Raw genomic sequence first — 15987 nt, forward strand, 5'->3', positions numbered from 1 at the left:
TGTTCATTTCTCAGACTAGTATGTTTTTCGACGCATATTGGTTCTCATTTCATACACTTCAATTTAATTACGTACAAACTCTTTACGATCCATTGAACAAAGGCAAGACACCTGCCTTACTGCATATTAAGTGCTATTCTATAGGCTTAAATAATGAAATCACAAACAAATGTGGTCATAGCGACTGATGCCACGCAGAAGCAAGAAAAATGTGTTGTTGGTGTATTCAGCCCTACATTCGTTTGGTCATTTCTTCTATGGCTTCCCGACTTCGAACCAATCTGTCTTGCAGAATTTTTACCGGTATTACCAACCCTCCGTGTATCAAACCCAAAAATAAATGATATAGTAATTGTAACGGATTCTTTGTCATTATGTACTTCATTCTCAGCACCTAATGAATCTCAGGTTTTGCGAGTGTTTAAATCTTGAGCACCACAATACTTAACTAATATCCATTTAGTTTGGGTACCTGGGCACACAGGCCTAGTTCTAGATGAAATGTCTGATTCATTGGTGAATTGATCGTTAGCTGGCCCAGCCATTCAAGTTCTCCCTACATCCGCTTTCATCACAGCTGCAAGATTTCGGAGGCAAATTCTGCCACGAGAATGCTCTCTACCATGTGTAACAAATTCCTCGAATTTTAATAACTTATTATGCACCTGGAAAAATTAATCGATGCCAATTGGGAAAAATTGAAATAACTACAAGTAGGCTTCGCTGTCAGATATCTTCTTTAAATATTTATTTATACAGGACTGGTATGGAACCCTCGCTATTTGCCATATCTGTAGGGAAGATGAGGCCGCAGAAACTTTTTTTGAATGTCTTGTCGACGATTTATCAGCTTAAGAAAACCAAGCTTAGAAACACCACTCCGCTTTCTTGGATTATATTTAACTGTTCAAAATTTAGTATCATTGGGTGTCTGTACTCTTGGGCATAGGAACCGGAAGATTAGCTCTGCAATTTAAGATTTTCTTTTAGGATCAATGAGAGAGAAACTGTGACTAAAAAAAATTTGAGCCTAGTTTTCTTTCACGATAATTGAATTTGAATTGTTTTATTTTATGGTTAGAGCAATGTAATAATTTCTATAAATTGATGCAGGCTCTCCCATCTCTATCTTTCGATTATTATAAAATATTCGCATTTTATTTTATAACTTTACTTTATAACCTACCCGACTTCTGGTGAATGCTCCAGAGTGGATACGTGCCAGTCGATCACGAGGTTCCACTACTACTTGTGCTACTACCTCTTGCGAACTTGAGTCACCGGATGTATGCAGCTCTTCGATGATGTTTTTTTCCCGCCAATTTTTGTAACTGGGTACTACGTGCCATTGGGTAAGTGCTACTCTACCGCAACAACAACAACAAGAACAACAACAACAAATATCCTTTAAGTTTATCCAATGCTCGGTATTTCGAAACCCACGCTACAAGATGGCGCAAGGTGTGCAGTGGGAAGTGCGAGAGAAGAGCCCGGCTGCATACACGTTCCGGCTTTTGCAACGCGGTGTGTCGCTAGATTGCGTCAATGCTAATCGTATTAATGGCAAATTTCATGGCGAGATGGGTTAAGACTAAATTCTGATAAAGCTTTTTTCCAAGTTTTTTCTCAGAGCAACAACCATCACAGGGAATGAACTCAATATATCCTATGAAATGTTTGGCCAATAAGTATTTTACACGCGCTTGTGTAGCAATGTACTTGCGGTAAGTGAGAAAAACAAAGATGCGGAGCAGCAAATATCGTTTTGCATGTTCTCGCCTTTCCTGCTGAAATTCTCATTTGTACACGGGAGCCCCGGACGGCGACACGGAGATAAGATTGGAAAAGCTGACAAGATTAAAGCTCAACAGCTGTCATTCCGGTGCTAAACTGTCGATAAGGCGGGAAAGTGCGCAACGCGTCGTACGAGAAAAGATCAACATGCCGATAGAAGAAAAAAAAAACCCAAACCCGAGACCCACTGCGGCGCAGCGTGGCCGTATTGCTGGAATGTTCACAGCTCCCCAGGCTTCGAACTGAGCCGCCAAGGCCATGTTCCGGACCAGCGGGGGGCGCAAATTAAAGCAATTTCCGCGTGTGTCAGCACGGGAGTTGGGGTCAACTGCCCGGTGGTGCATATTTAATCTCTGTCTCTCTCAGTGGCCACTAAGGCCACTAAGAGTGTCATTACGATCGGTCATGCGACAGCCGGGTCGCGGATGGAAATGAGTATTCAAATGAGCGGCGGCGCCCAAGTTAGAGCAGTGCGCCAGAGAATCGCGGGCCGCGACGTCGGGAGAGAAGCCATGCGCTTTCGCAGAGAAGGGGGGGCTGCAGCTGTCCGCTCACCCGCTCAACTGCCTGAAGCGGCAGCATCCGCACTCAAGCGCAAATTGCGCGGAGCTGGCTACACGGGGTCTGGTCATGTTGTGGCCTATCATGGGAGCTGTGCTATTGAATGCAGCCCATCTCCTGCGCTCACGTTTTCCCCTTGTCCTTGCGAAGTACTCTCGCATGTCGGAAAATACCGACCTTTTCGTCGGTGTTGAACGCCGTTGAATAATAAATGCCTCTTTACGATCATTCCGTGAAAAGCTTGTGCTAGCGCATTTCAGAAGGGTACAGCGTGGAATGTAGCGAATATCGACCACATTTGAGTATTTTTTGTTTGGAGGTTTCTTAGCGTCATCAGAAAGAGAGACTAATAAAGAGAGAGAAATGCAGCAAAACCACTGATAACATGTTAGCAACATAAAGCGAAGCCTTTTCGCTCATAGTTCTCTGAGAAGCGTTTTACCGGAAGTGGCATTGCTGCGGTGGTAACTGCATGTAATGACCTGAAGGAGCAAATATTTTCATTTACATAGTTGTTGGAGTATTTAGGATTACAAGTGCTTGGGTTTGCAAGAGTTTATTGCAGTGAGAGAGGCGCACAAAAGAAGCAGGCATAAATAACAGAACTCATATGAATCCACGCATTTCTTCTATGCACATACGTAACTTACAACATATCTGTATGGCCATGCTTAAACATACAGTAATACACAAACATGGACCCTCTGTCACTCGCTTTACTGTTTTGCCATACGATGACGTCACAGGCGCAAAGTATTACACATTCACTATTACACCGTATATTGCGGAAATGAAAAAGCTTGTGTAGAAGTACGTTTGAACTCGCCGGGCTATTAAAGTCTACGCTATCTGCCTGATTTACATCCCCTTGCTTCAAGGGGTTCTTGTGGATCAGGATATAGACATGGAGATTGTCTAATACCTTATAGAGACACAAGTTGTACAGGGGCGCAAATTGAATCTTTTTTTTTCATCGTGAATTTAGTCAGAACTGAAGTTTTCGGCCACATATGTGGAATTCATATTATCAAACAAAACAGCTATGGTTGGAACATAACGTTTAATATAATGGCCACACAACACATTAAAATGTTTACAAATTTCGCTACTCAATGTAGGCAAACCTTCTGCCATATTTTTCTTCCGTTATAGGTTGAAGCTTTATTGAAACATTGATCATTACAAAGCGGGGCACTCAATCGCTAATAATCAGCTCAAGCGGACTCAACAATTTGTTCCACAAGGTGTTCTATTATGCAACCGAAGCCGGCCCAGAATCGTGATTCATTGCACTCGAGCTGCAGTAACCCGCACATGTACGGCGCATGGCAAGAAATAAGTAGTCTCAAGCGATCTCCATGGAATATAGAGATTACCACCAAACTATGGCACTGTTCTTGCCTAACTGATGGGCGACCGCTTGATTGTGTGTGCGTTCTGTCAACTCTTCTTCTTTTTATCTTTCTTGGTCCAATTTCGTTCTCCTGTGCAGGGTAATCAAGCGGGATCAGTCGGGGTAACCTCGTCTTTCTCTCATTACTTCGCTCTATCTCATCTAAACGTATTTTAATGATCACCAATGTCTCTTGAAACAATTATGATGGCGACGAGACAACTGAACATATTTTTATCTACTGCCCTAAAGCACGCTAAGCATGCGTTTAAAGCAAGGAGTCAAGACAACCCTAAATGACTGTGTTCACGTGGTGAGGCCTTATAGCGTAAAACTATTCCAATGTGTTTTTATTCCAACCTCCTGACGTCACATTTGCGTAACCGCCGACGCAAGCATCGGGCGGTGAGCCGCAGGGTCGTCTAAACAGACCAATCAAACGCTCTACTCGTTTATAGGAGGTCACTTTTGTTTGCTTTAAAAATGAATAACATTGTTTACATTAAGCGGCTAGTCTTGTCTAATTGGCTGACAAGAGGCGAGGAGCACGCCCAAGGGGAAAGGCATACGATGGGGCCGAACCACTGCAGTGAACATCGATAACCGTATGAAGAGAATGGTGCCAGCGTCGGCGATTGGTCCGATTTCCCTTACTTAGCTTGCGGTGACTGGTCCAAAATCGCGGCGGCATGCAAATGAGGTCGTAAACCTGCCGAAAGTGCTTGGAAACGTTACACGGCCCCGCAAAATGTTTTATTGTACCCAAATAAACCCATGCTCTCCGGCAGGTGCGAGTAGCCAGTGCCTGAACAGTTGGCGGCAGCCATCTTTCATTCCTTTCGAAATAGGGCAACCTGCGGCTATTCAGAAAAAAAGTTCAGTTTTGTTCGCATATTAATGCATATTTAACTCGTACATGTCACTTTGACGCTGTGAGGTTTCGCGGTTTTGTGATGTCGCGGGACAGGCAGGCGAAGTGGGTGCAGCCCGTGAACTTTTGACCAGTAGCCGAGGGCTAATGGCGAAAAGGCGTCGAATCAGAAATAACAATTTTTTTCTTTTAGTGGGTCCATTCATGCATAATCAGTGTGTACACGTCCTATCAGATGGGGAGCTATCGCGGTTTTCATGACGTCACGTGACAGGCAGGCAAAGTAGATGTGGTCCAAAATGTTTTTGACCAATCGCGGAGAGCTGATTGCAGAATTCGAATAGAAAAGTTTCGAATAGCTTTACGCTATAGCACCCCTGCTTTAAAGGGACACTAAAGTGAAAAATGATTTCTTCTGCATCAGTAAATTACCGTTCTACAACACCAAAAACACCACTCTTACAAGGATAAGACATTTGGTAAGGCAGAAAAAGCACAAGAACGATTACGGGTGGCGACGCCTACTTAAGTTCCCGCACCTGGGGGCTGTGACGTCTTGGATTTTGATGACATCTTTTAGGGCCTACTAATAATATATAGCGCTACAGATTGACTACATTGTGTTCTAAAGGAACCAGATATTAAACATGGAAAATTTCGGGAACCTTTATTCAGCCAACGCGGCCCAAATGTGAAAACATACTTTGGAATCCCTGACGTCACGCTGACGTACCCGCGCTGGGGTTTCGGCGCAAAATTAAAATACTGATTCTTGGGCCTTCATTTTCTCATCTAATAATCAAACTATTTTTTGAAATACTGCCTGCAAGGTTCTCAAACAATGCTTCATTAGTCTAAACTGATTTATTGTTTTGCTTTAGTGTCCCTTTAAGTTAACTAGATGACAGCGCGCTTGCATTAGATTTAGGGACCACGGACATTCGCACAGAATGTCACGAGAGCCCTGCTGCAATAATTAAAGACGACTCAGGCTTGCGACCACTTCGGGGTGCATGGTGAACGCTCTTGTGTGCACTCGCGCATCAGCTGTTTTCTTTCCATAGTCTTCTATGGAAAAGGTATCTGAACGGAATTTTTTTGGATTGTTGTAGGCATTAGAAAAAATTGGAGGACGCTTAAGCTTCGCCTTTAAGAGTTTAATGCGATAACATTCAAACCCTGACTGCTTCTCACGCTTGCCAGCAACTGCAGCTCATGTAACCTTAATGCTAACTGGGAAACGCTGGCGGCGCACGCTATGCATGAAGCTGACCTTTCTGACAGAAACGCAGTCTCTCGCGTGGGCAGCGATTCGGTGGAGGCTAGCGCCATCTGAAGATGTTGCAAGGAACCGGGCGCGCCGCTTTATGGCCTTTGAGATTTGCACGCGCCGGTGCACGCAAACGTCAGAGGCCATGGCCGCCCTGGGCATGGTAGAAACGCTGGAAAAAGGTTTTGTGTTTTGAGTTTCCGCGTAACAGAATTATGTTTTTTTTGTATATTATATTTGTAATACAATGATATCATGTCCGTAGGTTATGTGTAAGTCGCACTTTACGACCTTTTTGGTGCGTTTTACTTTCACATAATAAATTAGTTCAGTAACGTCTTTGCGCTGCATGGAGGGCCTGCGTGGTTGGGTATGCGTCGTTTGGAACGGTATTTTCGCTTCAACTTGGTCGATGCTGGACGCGGGACGCCGACGCCGGGTTTTCTGCGACAAGGGGCCTTTAACGCTATCGGATTAATAAATGCGATTCTTCTGGCAAAACAGTTAGGATGCAAGAAGAACAAGCGTCCTGTGTACTGTCGACTGATGGGCCTACCGACAGGACGATACCGTAAAATCCATACGTCGGGCTTCAAGGTGGGGAGGCCATTCTAGTCATGAATATCACATGGACAAGCCTTCCTACTGTCCCTGATGTAGGGACTTTACCTGCAGTTAAAGGGTTTCTAGAGAAAAAGGCCGCAAACTATGCTCAGGAACACCGGCTGTCATACTGTAGCTGTAGGACAAAGATATGTTCCGAAGGAAAAGCTGACAGGAACCAAAAGCCCACTATTTCTTGAGGAAGAAACTCCAGTTGCCCATTATTTCTCTTAGACCGAGCGGTACATTATTGGCCGGAAGCAATAGTCTTCGTAGGCACGCCATTCTTCACAGGTATAGTGCGTGCTAAGTGCACGCTGAACGCCCTTCACGATGTGTTTTTGGGAAACGTCGGATGTGTACAGCCTGCTACTCAAGTAGCCTCACATCGGCCACAACAGCATCGTTGAGTGGGCCAGGTAGATAGCACTGTGAAAGGCGTGGACAACCCCACCATTTAGTCGGTACGCACTACAGTGGAGGACCGTCAGCGTGTTTCGGGAACTGATGGGACGTGTCCTCAGCTTCTGTCCACAAGCAGGAAGACGTCGCAAGAAAGCTCAAGCTTGCCGCCGTTCCACGCAGAAGACCAAAACGACTTTCTGGGTGATGTCGCTGTAGCAGCAGAGGGAACTCCACCACGCCATTTTACCAATCTGCCAGTACTAGAAACCTGAGCCGCAGTTATAGATAAAGCGACTCATGCCCTGCGTAATAAAGAGATTGCACTGAGAGGAAGCCTCACTTCTATATCGAATGAGGACAGGATCTGCTAATACACCGGCCTGGTTATTTAAAACGGGGTGGATCAATTCTCCGAACTGTACGGCATGCAACGAGACAGGAGACATTGAGCACATTTTGTGGTCCTGCCAGCAATTCCAAGATGGAAGAGACACTCTCCTGAAGAATCTGCAAAACAAGGACCTTCCGCATGCGCGCCTGCAACACCTTATATTTCCCGAGGGATCAGCTATAGCCCGCAAAGAAACTTCACGTCTCCTCATCGTATTCCTAAGAGAGACTGGTTTGATCAACATATGGTGAAACCCTCCAGCGGTATTGTGCGAGACGCTTGGGCGGAGCAATTGCCGGCCTTGTTCGCCAGGCTAAACCCGCCTGTTACTACAATTCACCACCCCCACCACCACCACCACAAAGCGACTCTCGAGAAGTTGCAAAAGAATGACGAGTTTCAGCGACGTTACTGAGAGAATTTGGGTAATACTATTGTGGTAAATAATGGTGATACTCATTATTACTTGTCTGAAAAATCTTGTATCAGAGACGCAAGTTCTTATGTGGGAATGAGGTGGAACAGCTTGCTGTACCTAGACATTTGAAGGAGGCTGTTCCGAAGCTTGCACAAGAAGGAATTCTTTTAGGTCATCAAGGAATATCCCGGACATATGACCCCATTCTCGCCCAATTTTACTGGCGAGGTGTACAATCTGAAACAAAGCAGTTCGTGAGGCACTGCAATGTCTGCCAGAGGTATGTCCATCGTCATATAGTCGGCCGTGCCCCACTTGGCATCTGTTATCAAAACGCCTTTTCCCTGCGTGGGCATTGACATCGTTGACCCTTTGTCTCCGACATATTATAAAGGAAATAGATACATACTCACTATGGTCGTATTTGGAGAAAGGCACTCGGGCGCTCTCGTGCTGTCTTCAATTGAAAGTAAACTTGAGACAGAAGTCAGTGCTGTTCACGAGAACCACGTTAATTATAGCTCATAGCCAATTAGTATGTTGTAATGTGCAACTACTCTATTATTCTCGTGGTGGCCTAAACTACCGATCCTACTGAGCACGTACTGGTGGACGAGTTTGTTATGCACGATTACAACGAAGGCGCCAAATAAAACAACGGACGAAGGAAAAAGACACGAGACAACCACGTATTCCTAGTTACGACTAGCTAGGCGTGCATGTGCCTGCCGAAATCGCCACCGTCACGTAAACAATCGTAGCAACGATATTACATAAAACTTCGGTAAAACGTTATTTTTGCATTTTTTAAACGGGTATTAAAAGATCTCGCTATTTTTTCCCCTTCTATTGTGTCATTCCGTTTTCTTTTCACTCATACGTACAATCATCCTCCATCGAACAAAACTGTCATCCAAACTCTCACATTCTTGCTTGTATTCCGAAGAAGAACGCTGGTAGCGCTACATTTAACAAAAACAGGTGCGTTGCCGTGCTCCAGCCGCACTTTAATTAGCCGACAGCCAAGCACCTCTGCGATGATGCAGCATGTACCTGCATTTTAAGTTTCGGGAAGCCGCGTCAGCAGCGGTTGTCCATCGAAGGTCTCGGAAGCCTGTGAGAGGAGTGCAAAGACTCGGTGACTTCCGGGAGGCGCGGGGGAGTCCAAGACAATGCGAGGCAAACGTGAAGTCACGTCGTGTACCTTGCAGGAGGCACCATAATGAGGAGTGTCGGCGGCCGCCAAAGCCCCTCGAACTAACATCGTCGGAAACGCATCTGCATTGCAAATTTACTCGCACAGCGTAGTCGTGGAGGATTCAATTTCCAAGTGTGCGGCTGACAGAAAAACGCTGAACGCGAAGGAAGGATGCTAAAGCTGAGCTGGGGTTTACGCATGACTGACTTTCTCGGCTAACAAAGAATGGCAGTCTAGACGGACTAGATGGAGTAGGCATAATTACGCAGCCACCTCCTTACTTCATCGTCGCCTTTGTGCCTAGGTATGGCCTGTCAAGAATGCGTATACGAGCAACGAAAGATGTGGCTTCTTTTAGTTCTGCTGCACAAAATTTTCCAAGCGCGAGGTGAGCTTCATGATGCTAATACAAACCCGTGAACTAAATGTATTTTCGTTAGTAGCGGCAGCTTCCGCAATGCTTCTCTTCAAAACATGACGCTTTTATCTGCTTGGCGAATTCCGTAAAATATTTTAGAATTGATTACATTCATTTGATTGCTTCACTGTTCCGAAATTATCTGATCACCTTCATGTTAGGGCAAGTCGCGTTTGTTCGAGTGAGCAAAAGAAAATGCTTGAATTTTCCAATAATTTGCCTGCGTTTCTTTGCACAGGTGGAGGCTGCATTATTGTTTGCTTCACAGCGACAGGTGAACTACTGCAGCCAGGTAACAGCAAGCACTCAACATTTTATGTCCTTTTGTGTGCCCCGTATAATCGTCAGTCTAACAGATATGATGTGTTTTCTTTTTTTCAACGATACGCTGCCGCTGAACCTGCCTGGTATCTGTAACATCTTAAATGACTACCATGAAACATCTCCTCTGATGACGTACTTTAGAAGAAGAGTTCGGATATTTTTATCATCAGAAATCTTTGCGGTACTTCTTGAAGAAAATAATGAAGCGTGGAAACGAGTGTGCTTTCTTCTGCGATAACTTCACAAATAATAGCGCAGTGTTAAATGAAAGGAATAGTAAGAAATAAGGCTTTCCTAAGATAGAAGAACATATACTACCATAAGGTTATCTAAACACGATATATTCAATTCTCTCCGCTATCGTGACCATCGCACGACTTAATATTTACCGACCTCGGCGTAACATCACCCAGATACATCTACTGCTCCTAAAGCTGCGTCAGCGTCGTTAACAGTGGCAGTCGCTTGCCATGTAAACATATGACGGACGTGCTTGCTGCAAGTGATAAATAACGAGTGAATGGAGGGCACTACATTTTGCGAAATGATTAGTTGCTCTACATATAATCACCTGGAAGACGAGCAACTGCATACCTTGTTTTCCTAATGAAAATAAATACAGAAGCACGATATCTGAGAGCCACTTTTCTTTCTTGAACAGGGCCTCTGTACAGAAGCCGACACGTCTTGAAGTTTTATTACGCCATTTTTTGCGTCAAGGTGAGTCTTGAGTCTGATAATCCCCCTTGGCAGCCATGAACTGGTGAAGTTCTCGTATACTCGACATCCTGGCAACTGCATTGCCCATGGTCAATGCAGCAATATTATTTCCGAAGCTTTGTGCTTGTACAAAATTGGTCCGCTCGTTATCGCTTTCTATCATTTCCTGCCTTGAAAGAGGACCTCTTGTTCCTAGTATTAAAGCCTGTTTCGCCACTGTGAGGTTACCTCTTCACCCAGGCCATTATTCTTAGGGCCGTGTTGCAGCGACAATGTTTGGTTACGTATTGACACGTGTACTTATCTTTACCGGGCGACCACGTTTCGCCGCCTAACAAATGTAATCGCACAGCGTGGAACGCGCCTGCATGTATCCGAAGTTTCTGGAAAGTTATCGATGCTTCTATCCGCCGTCTGTTGCCGCCGAACCTTATGCTATCTGATTTCATCGCCTGACGCGAATGGTGTAGAACTTTGTGGAAGGCATGCGGGTCCCAACGATTAGTCTGGAACATTCGACGACTACTGTATAAAAGCCGACGCGCTTGACCCGCTGATCAGATATTTCGACGATCGCCTACCGTGTTCGCCGCTATCGTTGTGTTATACGTGTAGCCTGTTTTTGTGGGCGCAGGTTCGCCCAATAAAAGTTAGTTTTGTCTTTCACAGTATTGCTGTGTTCTTCAACGTCAGCACCACGTGACAATATAATAGAGGCTCAGATGACCTACCTCTGCCAGGAGCCACCAGTACCACCTTAACTATTTTTATTTCGTCAAGTAGCAAGTCAGGGGAGTTCTCGCACATTTCGTCTTGTATTGACAGCATTTATGAGGAGAATAACGAGCTGTTTCGGACGAAGCTACCATAAAGGGATTGTGCGAAGGTTGTGGGCTGACACACCTCTTGTTCGAAGACCGGCTGGGATTTCCAACAACGCCATCAAAGCTTGCGCGTAGAATACCCGTCTTTTGTAAGCCGCAAAGAAAATCCTTTCTTACCTTTTCCAAATCCGAGCATATCAGATTCTCTCCGCAATAGTGGAGAAAATTGATCGTGCCGTCCAAACCAGCGATATTTGTGAGAAGGCGCATCCAGTTTTACTGTCATACAGGATGCTGGCCTCCTTGAAAGTTGGTATTTTGATAACACAGGGTTACTGGTTTAATGCAGAGTTTTGTGGAGCTTTCTAAAGTAGTCGCCGATTGAGTTATCTGTGGGGTGCAGGTTCTTCGACGCTCTTAATTTTCGGAGGCATGCCAATGCTCCGCGCTCATGAGCATCCGTTTTACAATTGTCTTCAATTGCAATGTGAAACAGAAACCACTGAAATTTTGCACTAAAAACCTTGCTCCTATGGCCTCTAATAAGCGCAAAAGGTTACTTTGTGAAGTTGTGACGTGGCAGGTGGCAAATTAGCCGTTGCAGAACTTGCTGTTATTCTTTCAGTACCTACAGTGGACACCTTGTGCGGAAGAGTATCTCACTTTTTGTAGAATGGTGGTGATTGCAGCAAAAACAACAGTAGTTTCGAAACAAAATGATGCACCCTTCTAAACCATGACACGCCAAGGGAAGTAAGTATGCAGTCTCAAGCTGCGCAGCTCTCTGTTTGTAAGCGTGCCGACTCGCACGTATAGACTTGCTCTTCATTTTGATTCAGTTTACTGAAGTTGTCTAGCACTAAAAATTGGGCACCAAGTGCCAAGCTGTTGCGGATGTCCTGCGCACAATTTAAAACCAGGACATATCCATGTCGGTGAATGCGAAACCTCAGCGTGCATAATTATGTGATAACGGGTATGGTTGTACAGGCAAAATTCTGGGTGAAGGCAGCTAGAGCCACCTATCTGCAGCCCACCTTGTTAGCTCCGTATATAGCACAATTATTTGGCTCGCAACTTGAGCCCGGCTGGCTGGGGGCGCGTACGTGTAAAGGATGTCTAGGACTTGCTGTAGGTATCCACGCTGCATAGCCAGATTCTTTAATGCACGGCAGCATGTCCCCATCCCCATCCCCAAGTGAAGCAAGTGACAAAAAGTCAGTTTCGTGCGATAGGTGAAGCATCGATTGTGATAGAAAATTAGTAGACAGCTATATTGACACGTGCACATGTTTATCTTTATCGGGTGACCACGTTTCACCACCTAACAAATGTTATCGCAAAGCGCAGCACGCGCCTGCATGTATACGAAGTTTGTGGAATGTCATCGATGGTTCCACCCGCTGTCTGTCACCGAACCTTGTGTAATGTGATTGCACGTATGCGCGACGCGAATGGTGCAGAACTTTGTGGAAGACACGGGATTACTCTGGAATTCGAGCGATTAGTCTGGAACATTCGACCACTTATGTGTAAAGGTCGACGCGTTTGACCCACTGATCAGATTTTGGCGATCGCCGACTGTGTCCGCCGCTGTTGCCGTTCTTTAGGTCTAGCCTGTTTTTGTGGCCACAGGTTCGCCTGATAAAAGTTAGTTTCTATTCCACAGTATTGCAACTATGTTCTTTATACGTCACTACCAAGTGACAATTTGAATTGACAATATTAGTTTTATCGGCCGCATAAACTTCTAAACATTCTAAACAAGCACGGTGTCACGCGCGCACAAGCACACATGAGCACATCTTTATCGATGACTGCAAAACCTCCCTGTCAAAATGGTGGAGTGATGAAGCGTGACTGCAGTGGAGAGCTAATTGACCTTCGTGCTCACTTCAACGCCAACTAAGCGGCGAAAACACAGCGCCCACGAAGCTATCAGCACTCTGCGCCTGCGCTCAGTCCCCATCGCAGATCGCTTTCAAGGTAGGGCCTGCACGACCGCGCCATACGCAGCAGCGGCTGGAGTATAACGCCCCCGTCCCTCTCCTGCCCCGGTGCTTTGCGCGCGACGGAAGACGGTGCGCTTCCGCCCCACTTTCCTCCTTTGTGCGTTGGGGATTGAGGCGCCATCTTCGGCTCAGCCTCACACGCTTTCACTTGCACATACAGTATACGGCGCGCGGCAATGATGTTACCGCCCTTGGACTTCATACGTAACGTCACAGGGACGGCAGGAATGCGCCTGGAGTGTCTATATAATTGCCTTGGCAATAAAAAGGCACAAGTCTGCCAACAAACACATATTTCACGCGTCTTAGCTCCTCAATATCGAGCTACAGAGACACAGTAGATGTTGGTTTAATTCAATGACAGACTAATTGGCCCGATCAACCCTTTCATCTGAACGGCAATACTCACTTCCGTCTCTTTCCTTCGCTCTTCACCAAGTAATACAATATAACATCTGATGGGACCCGCGTGGCTCAATCCACCCAAATGTATCCTTGCTGAAGAGACTGGCCGCCTTGCATCAGAAACAACGTTTAACAATACTTCGAAGGTTCCAACCCGTTTGGTGGCTTGCTTGCTCTAGATGTGTGCCTCGCGTCCTCTGTCGTCCTATTTTTCCTCTTTAAACCCACTTGAGAAATTGTGCAAAATCTATCGGATACAAGTGCTGTACTACTCTATTGATGTTGGTCCCTTCGCTTGCTTTTACAGGGCATGATCTTGTTCTTCCGTCTCGTCCTACGTAAAATTCATGAACAGTGCTCATCTTCCGGGTTTGCCGGGACTTGTAAGAGTTGCATTGTAGAAGCATTCTCGTACTGTACACTGGTTAAGTAGATGCTCGGTTCTCGAAATCTTGCATAACAATAAGGTAGCTGGTGGTTGTATAGCTGCGTTGTAAAGAGTGCTTCGAAGACAACATATTCTGACGTGTGAACGGAGCTCACTTTGACTAGGACTCGATCAATGGTGTGGACGCACTCGAAACCGCGTCACATGTATCCCGACAACTTTCAATAGTTATATAGAGACGCACCATGTGCGAACTTCTTGGCGATGCTGCTACATGGCACATCGTGTCCAGAGTTATTAAATAGATTATCTTCGGGGTTCAAAATTAACCAAAGATTGGTAGGCCGGTTGGCTTTGGGACTTCACAGTAAAACCACAAATGAGGTAGTGCAAGTTGGCATGGGCTGGGCCTCTTTTGAAGTCAGGGAAGCACAGGGCTAAATTAGCTTTGAAAAAGGACTTAGAAGCATGGATCTAAATAAATGGGCGGTTCACGTTACGTACACAAATGTATGTAGCTGAAAAGCGTGTGCACATAACGGAGGAAGAGATCAAGACAGTTAGCAACAAAGTACAATGTAATTGAAAGTGTAAATAGACAACCAGGGCTCATCAAAAAGACAGGGAAATAAACAGAGATAGTGAATTGGATGCAAAGAAAGGAAATGTAGCAGGAAAATTTCGCAGACCACTCAGTACATCCCAATGGGATGCAAAGGCATTCACCAGTGAGAGCCGTAGGTAACGTACACCTTCCTGAAGCGCTTCGATTTAAAGTGGACGGAAGGCATCAACCGGTCAGCAGTCTAGATAATCAAGAGACGTTTAGAGTATTGGTGGGGAAAAAAAGCAGTGAAAAGATTCCAATGACAGGATCCGTTACAGGAATAGATAGGGTATAAGGTAGATAGAGGAATTTTCATGAAATAAAAAAAAATAGATGAAGTGCATGCATACAGAAATAGTAGCATGAAACAAAAGCATGTATAGCATACCTGAGTAACTCAAGCAGGCTAGGCCAGGACTTCTCACCGCCCCTTTCAAGGGAGAATATCATCATCTGTCATCATCATCATCATCATCATCAGCCGGTAAAATATCATCATCATCAGATGCAGGATAGTGCAGCCCGGCTGCATACACTACTGAAGGTTAAACCTTTCGGTGGTGGCAGTTCCGTGTGTCACGACATTGGTTCAATGCTAAACGCGGTAACGCCGACGTTCAACGCCAGATGAATTTAGCCAGAGTTTTTAATTTCATTAGCATCTTTAGATTTTGCGACAGCGCCGCTATACAGCGCAGCGTGTGCAGAAAAAAAGCGCGAGATAGAGCCCTGCTGCATACAAGTTGGCTACACTTCTTAATTGCTAATCGCAATAAAGTCAACATTCATGATGAAATAGGTTCTGTAAGATTTTTCTCCGTACTAGCAACGTTCAGAGGGCCACAGTAAAGACATACACAATTAGACCGTCCAAGGCCTCACAACATGTGTAAATCGCACGTTCGGCCGTAAGTGCGCATAGGTCTTACTGCTTACTCTGATTTGGTTTAGAAAACAAGCTATAAGTGCCACGCAAAAGTGGAGACTATAGCTCAAGCGTCAACAAAAATGTAAAAAGAAATATTTGCTTTGAAGATTTTCTATGTGCTCTGCTATCAGCGCAGCCGGCGTGCTGCACAGCCCTCTACGCCGGAGTGAGGCGGCCAGTGCTATGCTGCGCAACGCTACGCAGCAGCCAACGGTCCTGATTGTGTGGGCAGTTGGTGTCGATGGCAAACTGGTCTTTAGCGAATGACCAATTCAAAGAAATTTTTGGCGTACATGCCTGCGAAGCTGTCCCAGGCACTGGCAGGCTTCTTTATTATATGGTCGAATGCTTAGGCAGTTCCACCAGTCCCATGGCAGTGCTGTAAGTCTTATGGCTCAACTGAGTGGAGAAAGTATAGTACCTTGTAATGACTCCTGTTATAACAGACGAAGCAGGT

General features: G+C 45.4%; 1 protein-coding gene across 1 annotated transcript in view; it reads left to right on the top strand.

The window, feature by feature from the left end:
- The first annotated feature begins 1713 nt into the window (after nt 1-1713).
- LOC135905555 (cell adhesion molecule Dscam1-like) overlaps nt 1714-15987 on the top strand; it is a 537047-nt gene continuing 522773 nt past the window's right edge. Inside the window, exons 1-2 of the mRNA XM_070536452.1 lie at nt 1714-1724; nt 10308-10366. Of these exons, the coding sequence (XP_070392553.1) occupies nt 1714-1724; nt 10308-10366 (70 nt within the window). The remainder of the gene's footprint in view (nt 1725-10307; nt 10367-15987) is intronic.

Source organism: Dermacentor albipictus, chromosome 3, assembly GCF_038994185.2.
Source record: "Dermacentor albipictus isolate Rhodes 1998 colony chromosome 3, USDA_Dalb.pri_finalv2, whole genome shotgun sequence".
Classification (NCBI taxonomy): Eukaryota; Metazoa; Arthropoda; class Arachnida; order Ixodida; family Ixodidae; genus Dermacentor; species Dermacentor albipictus.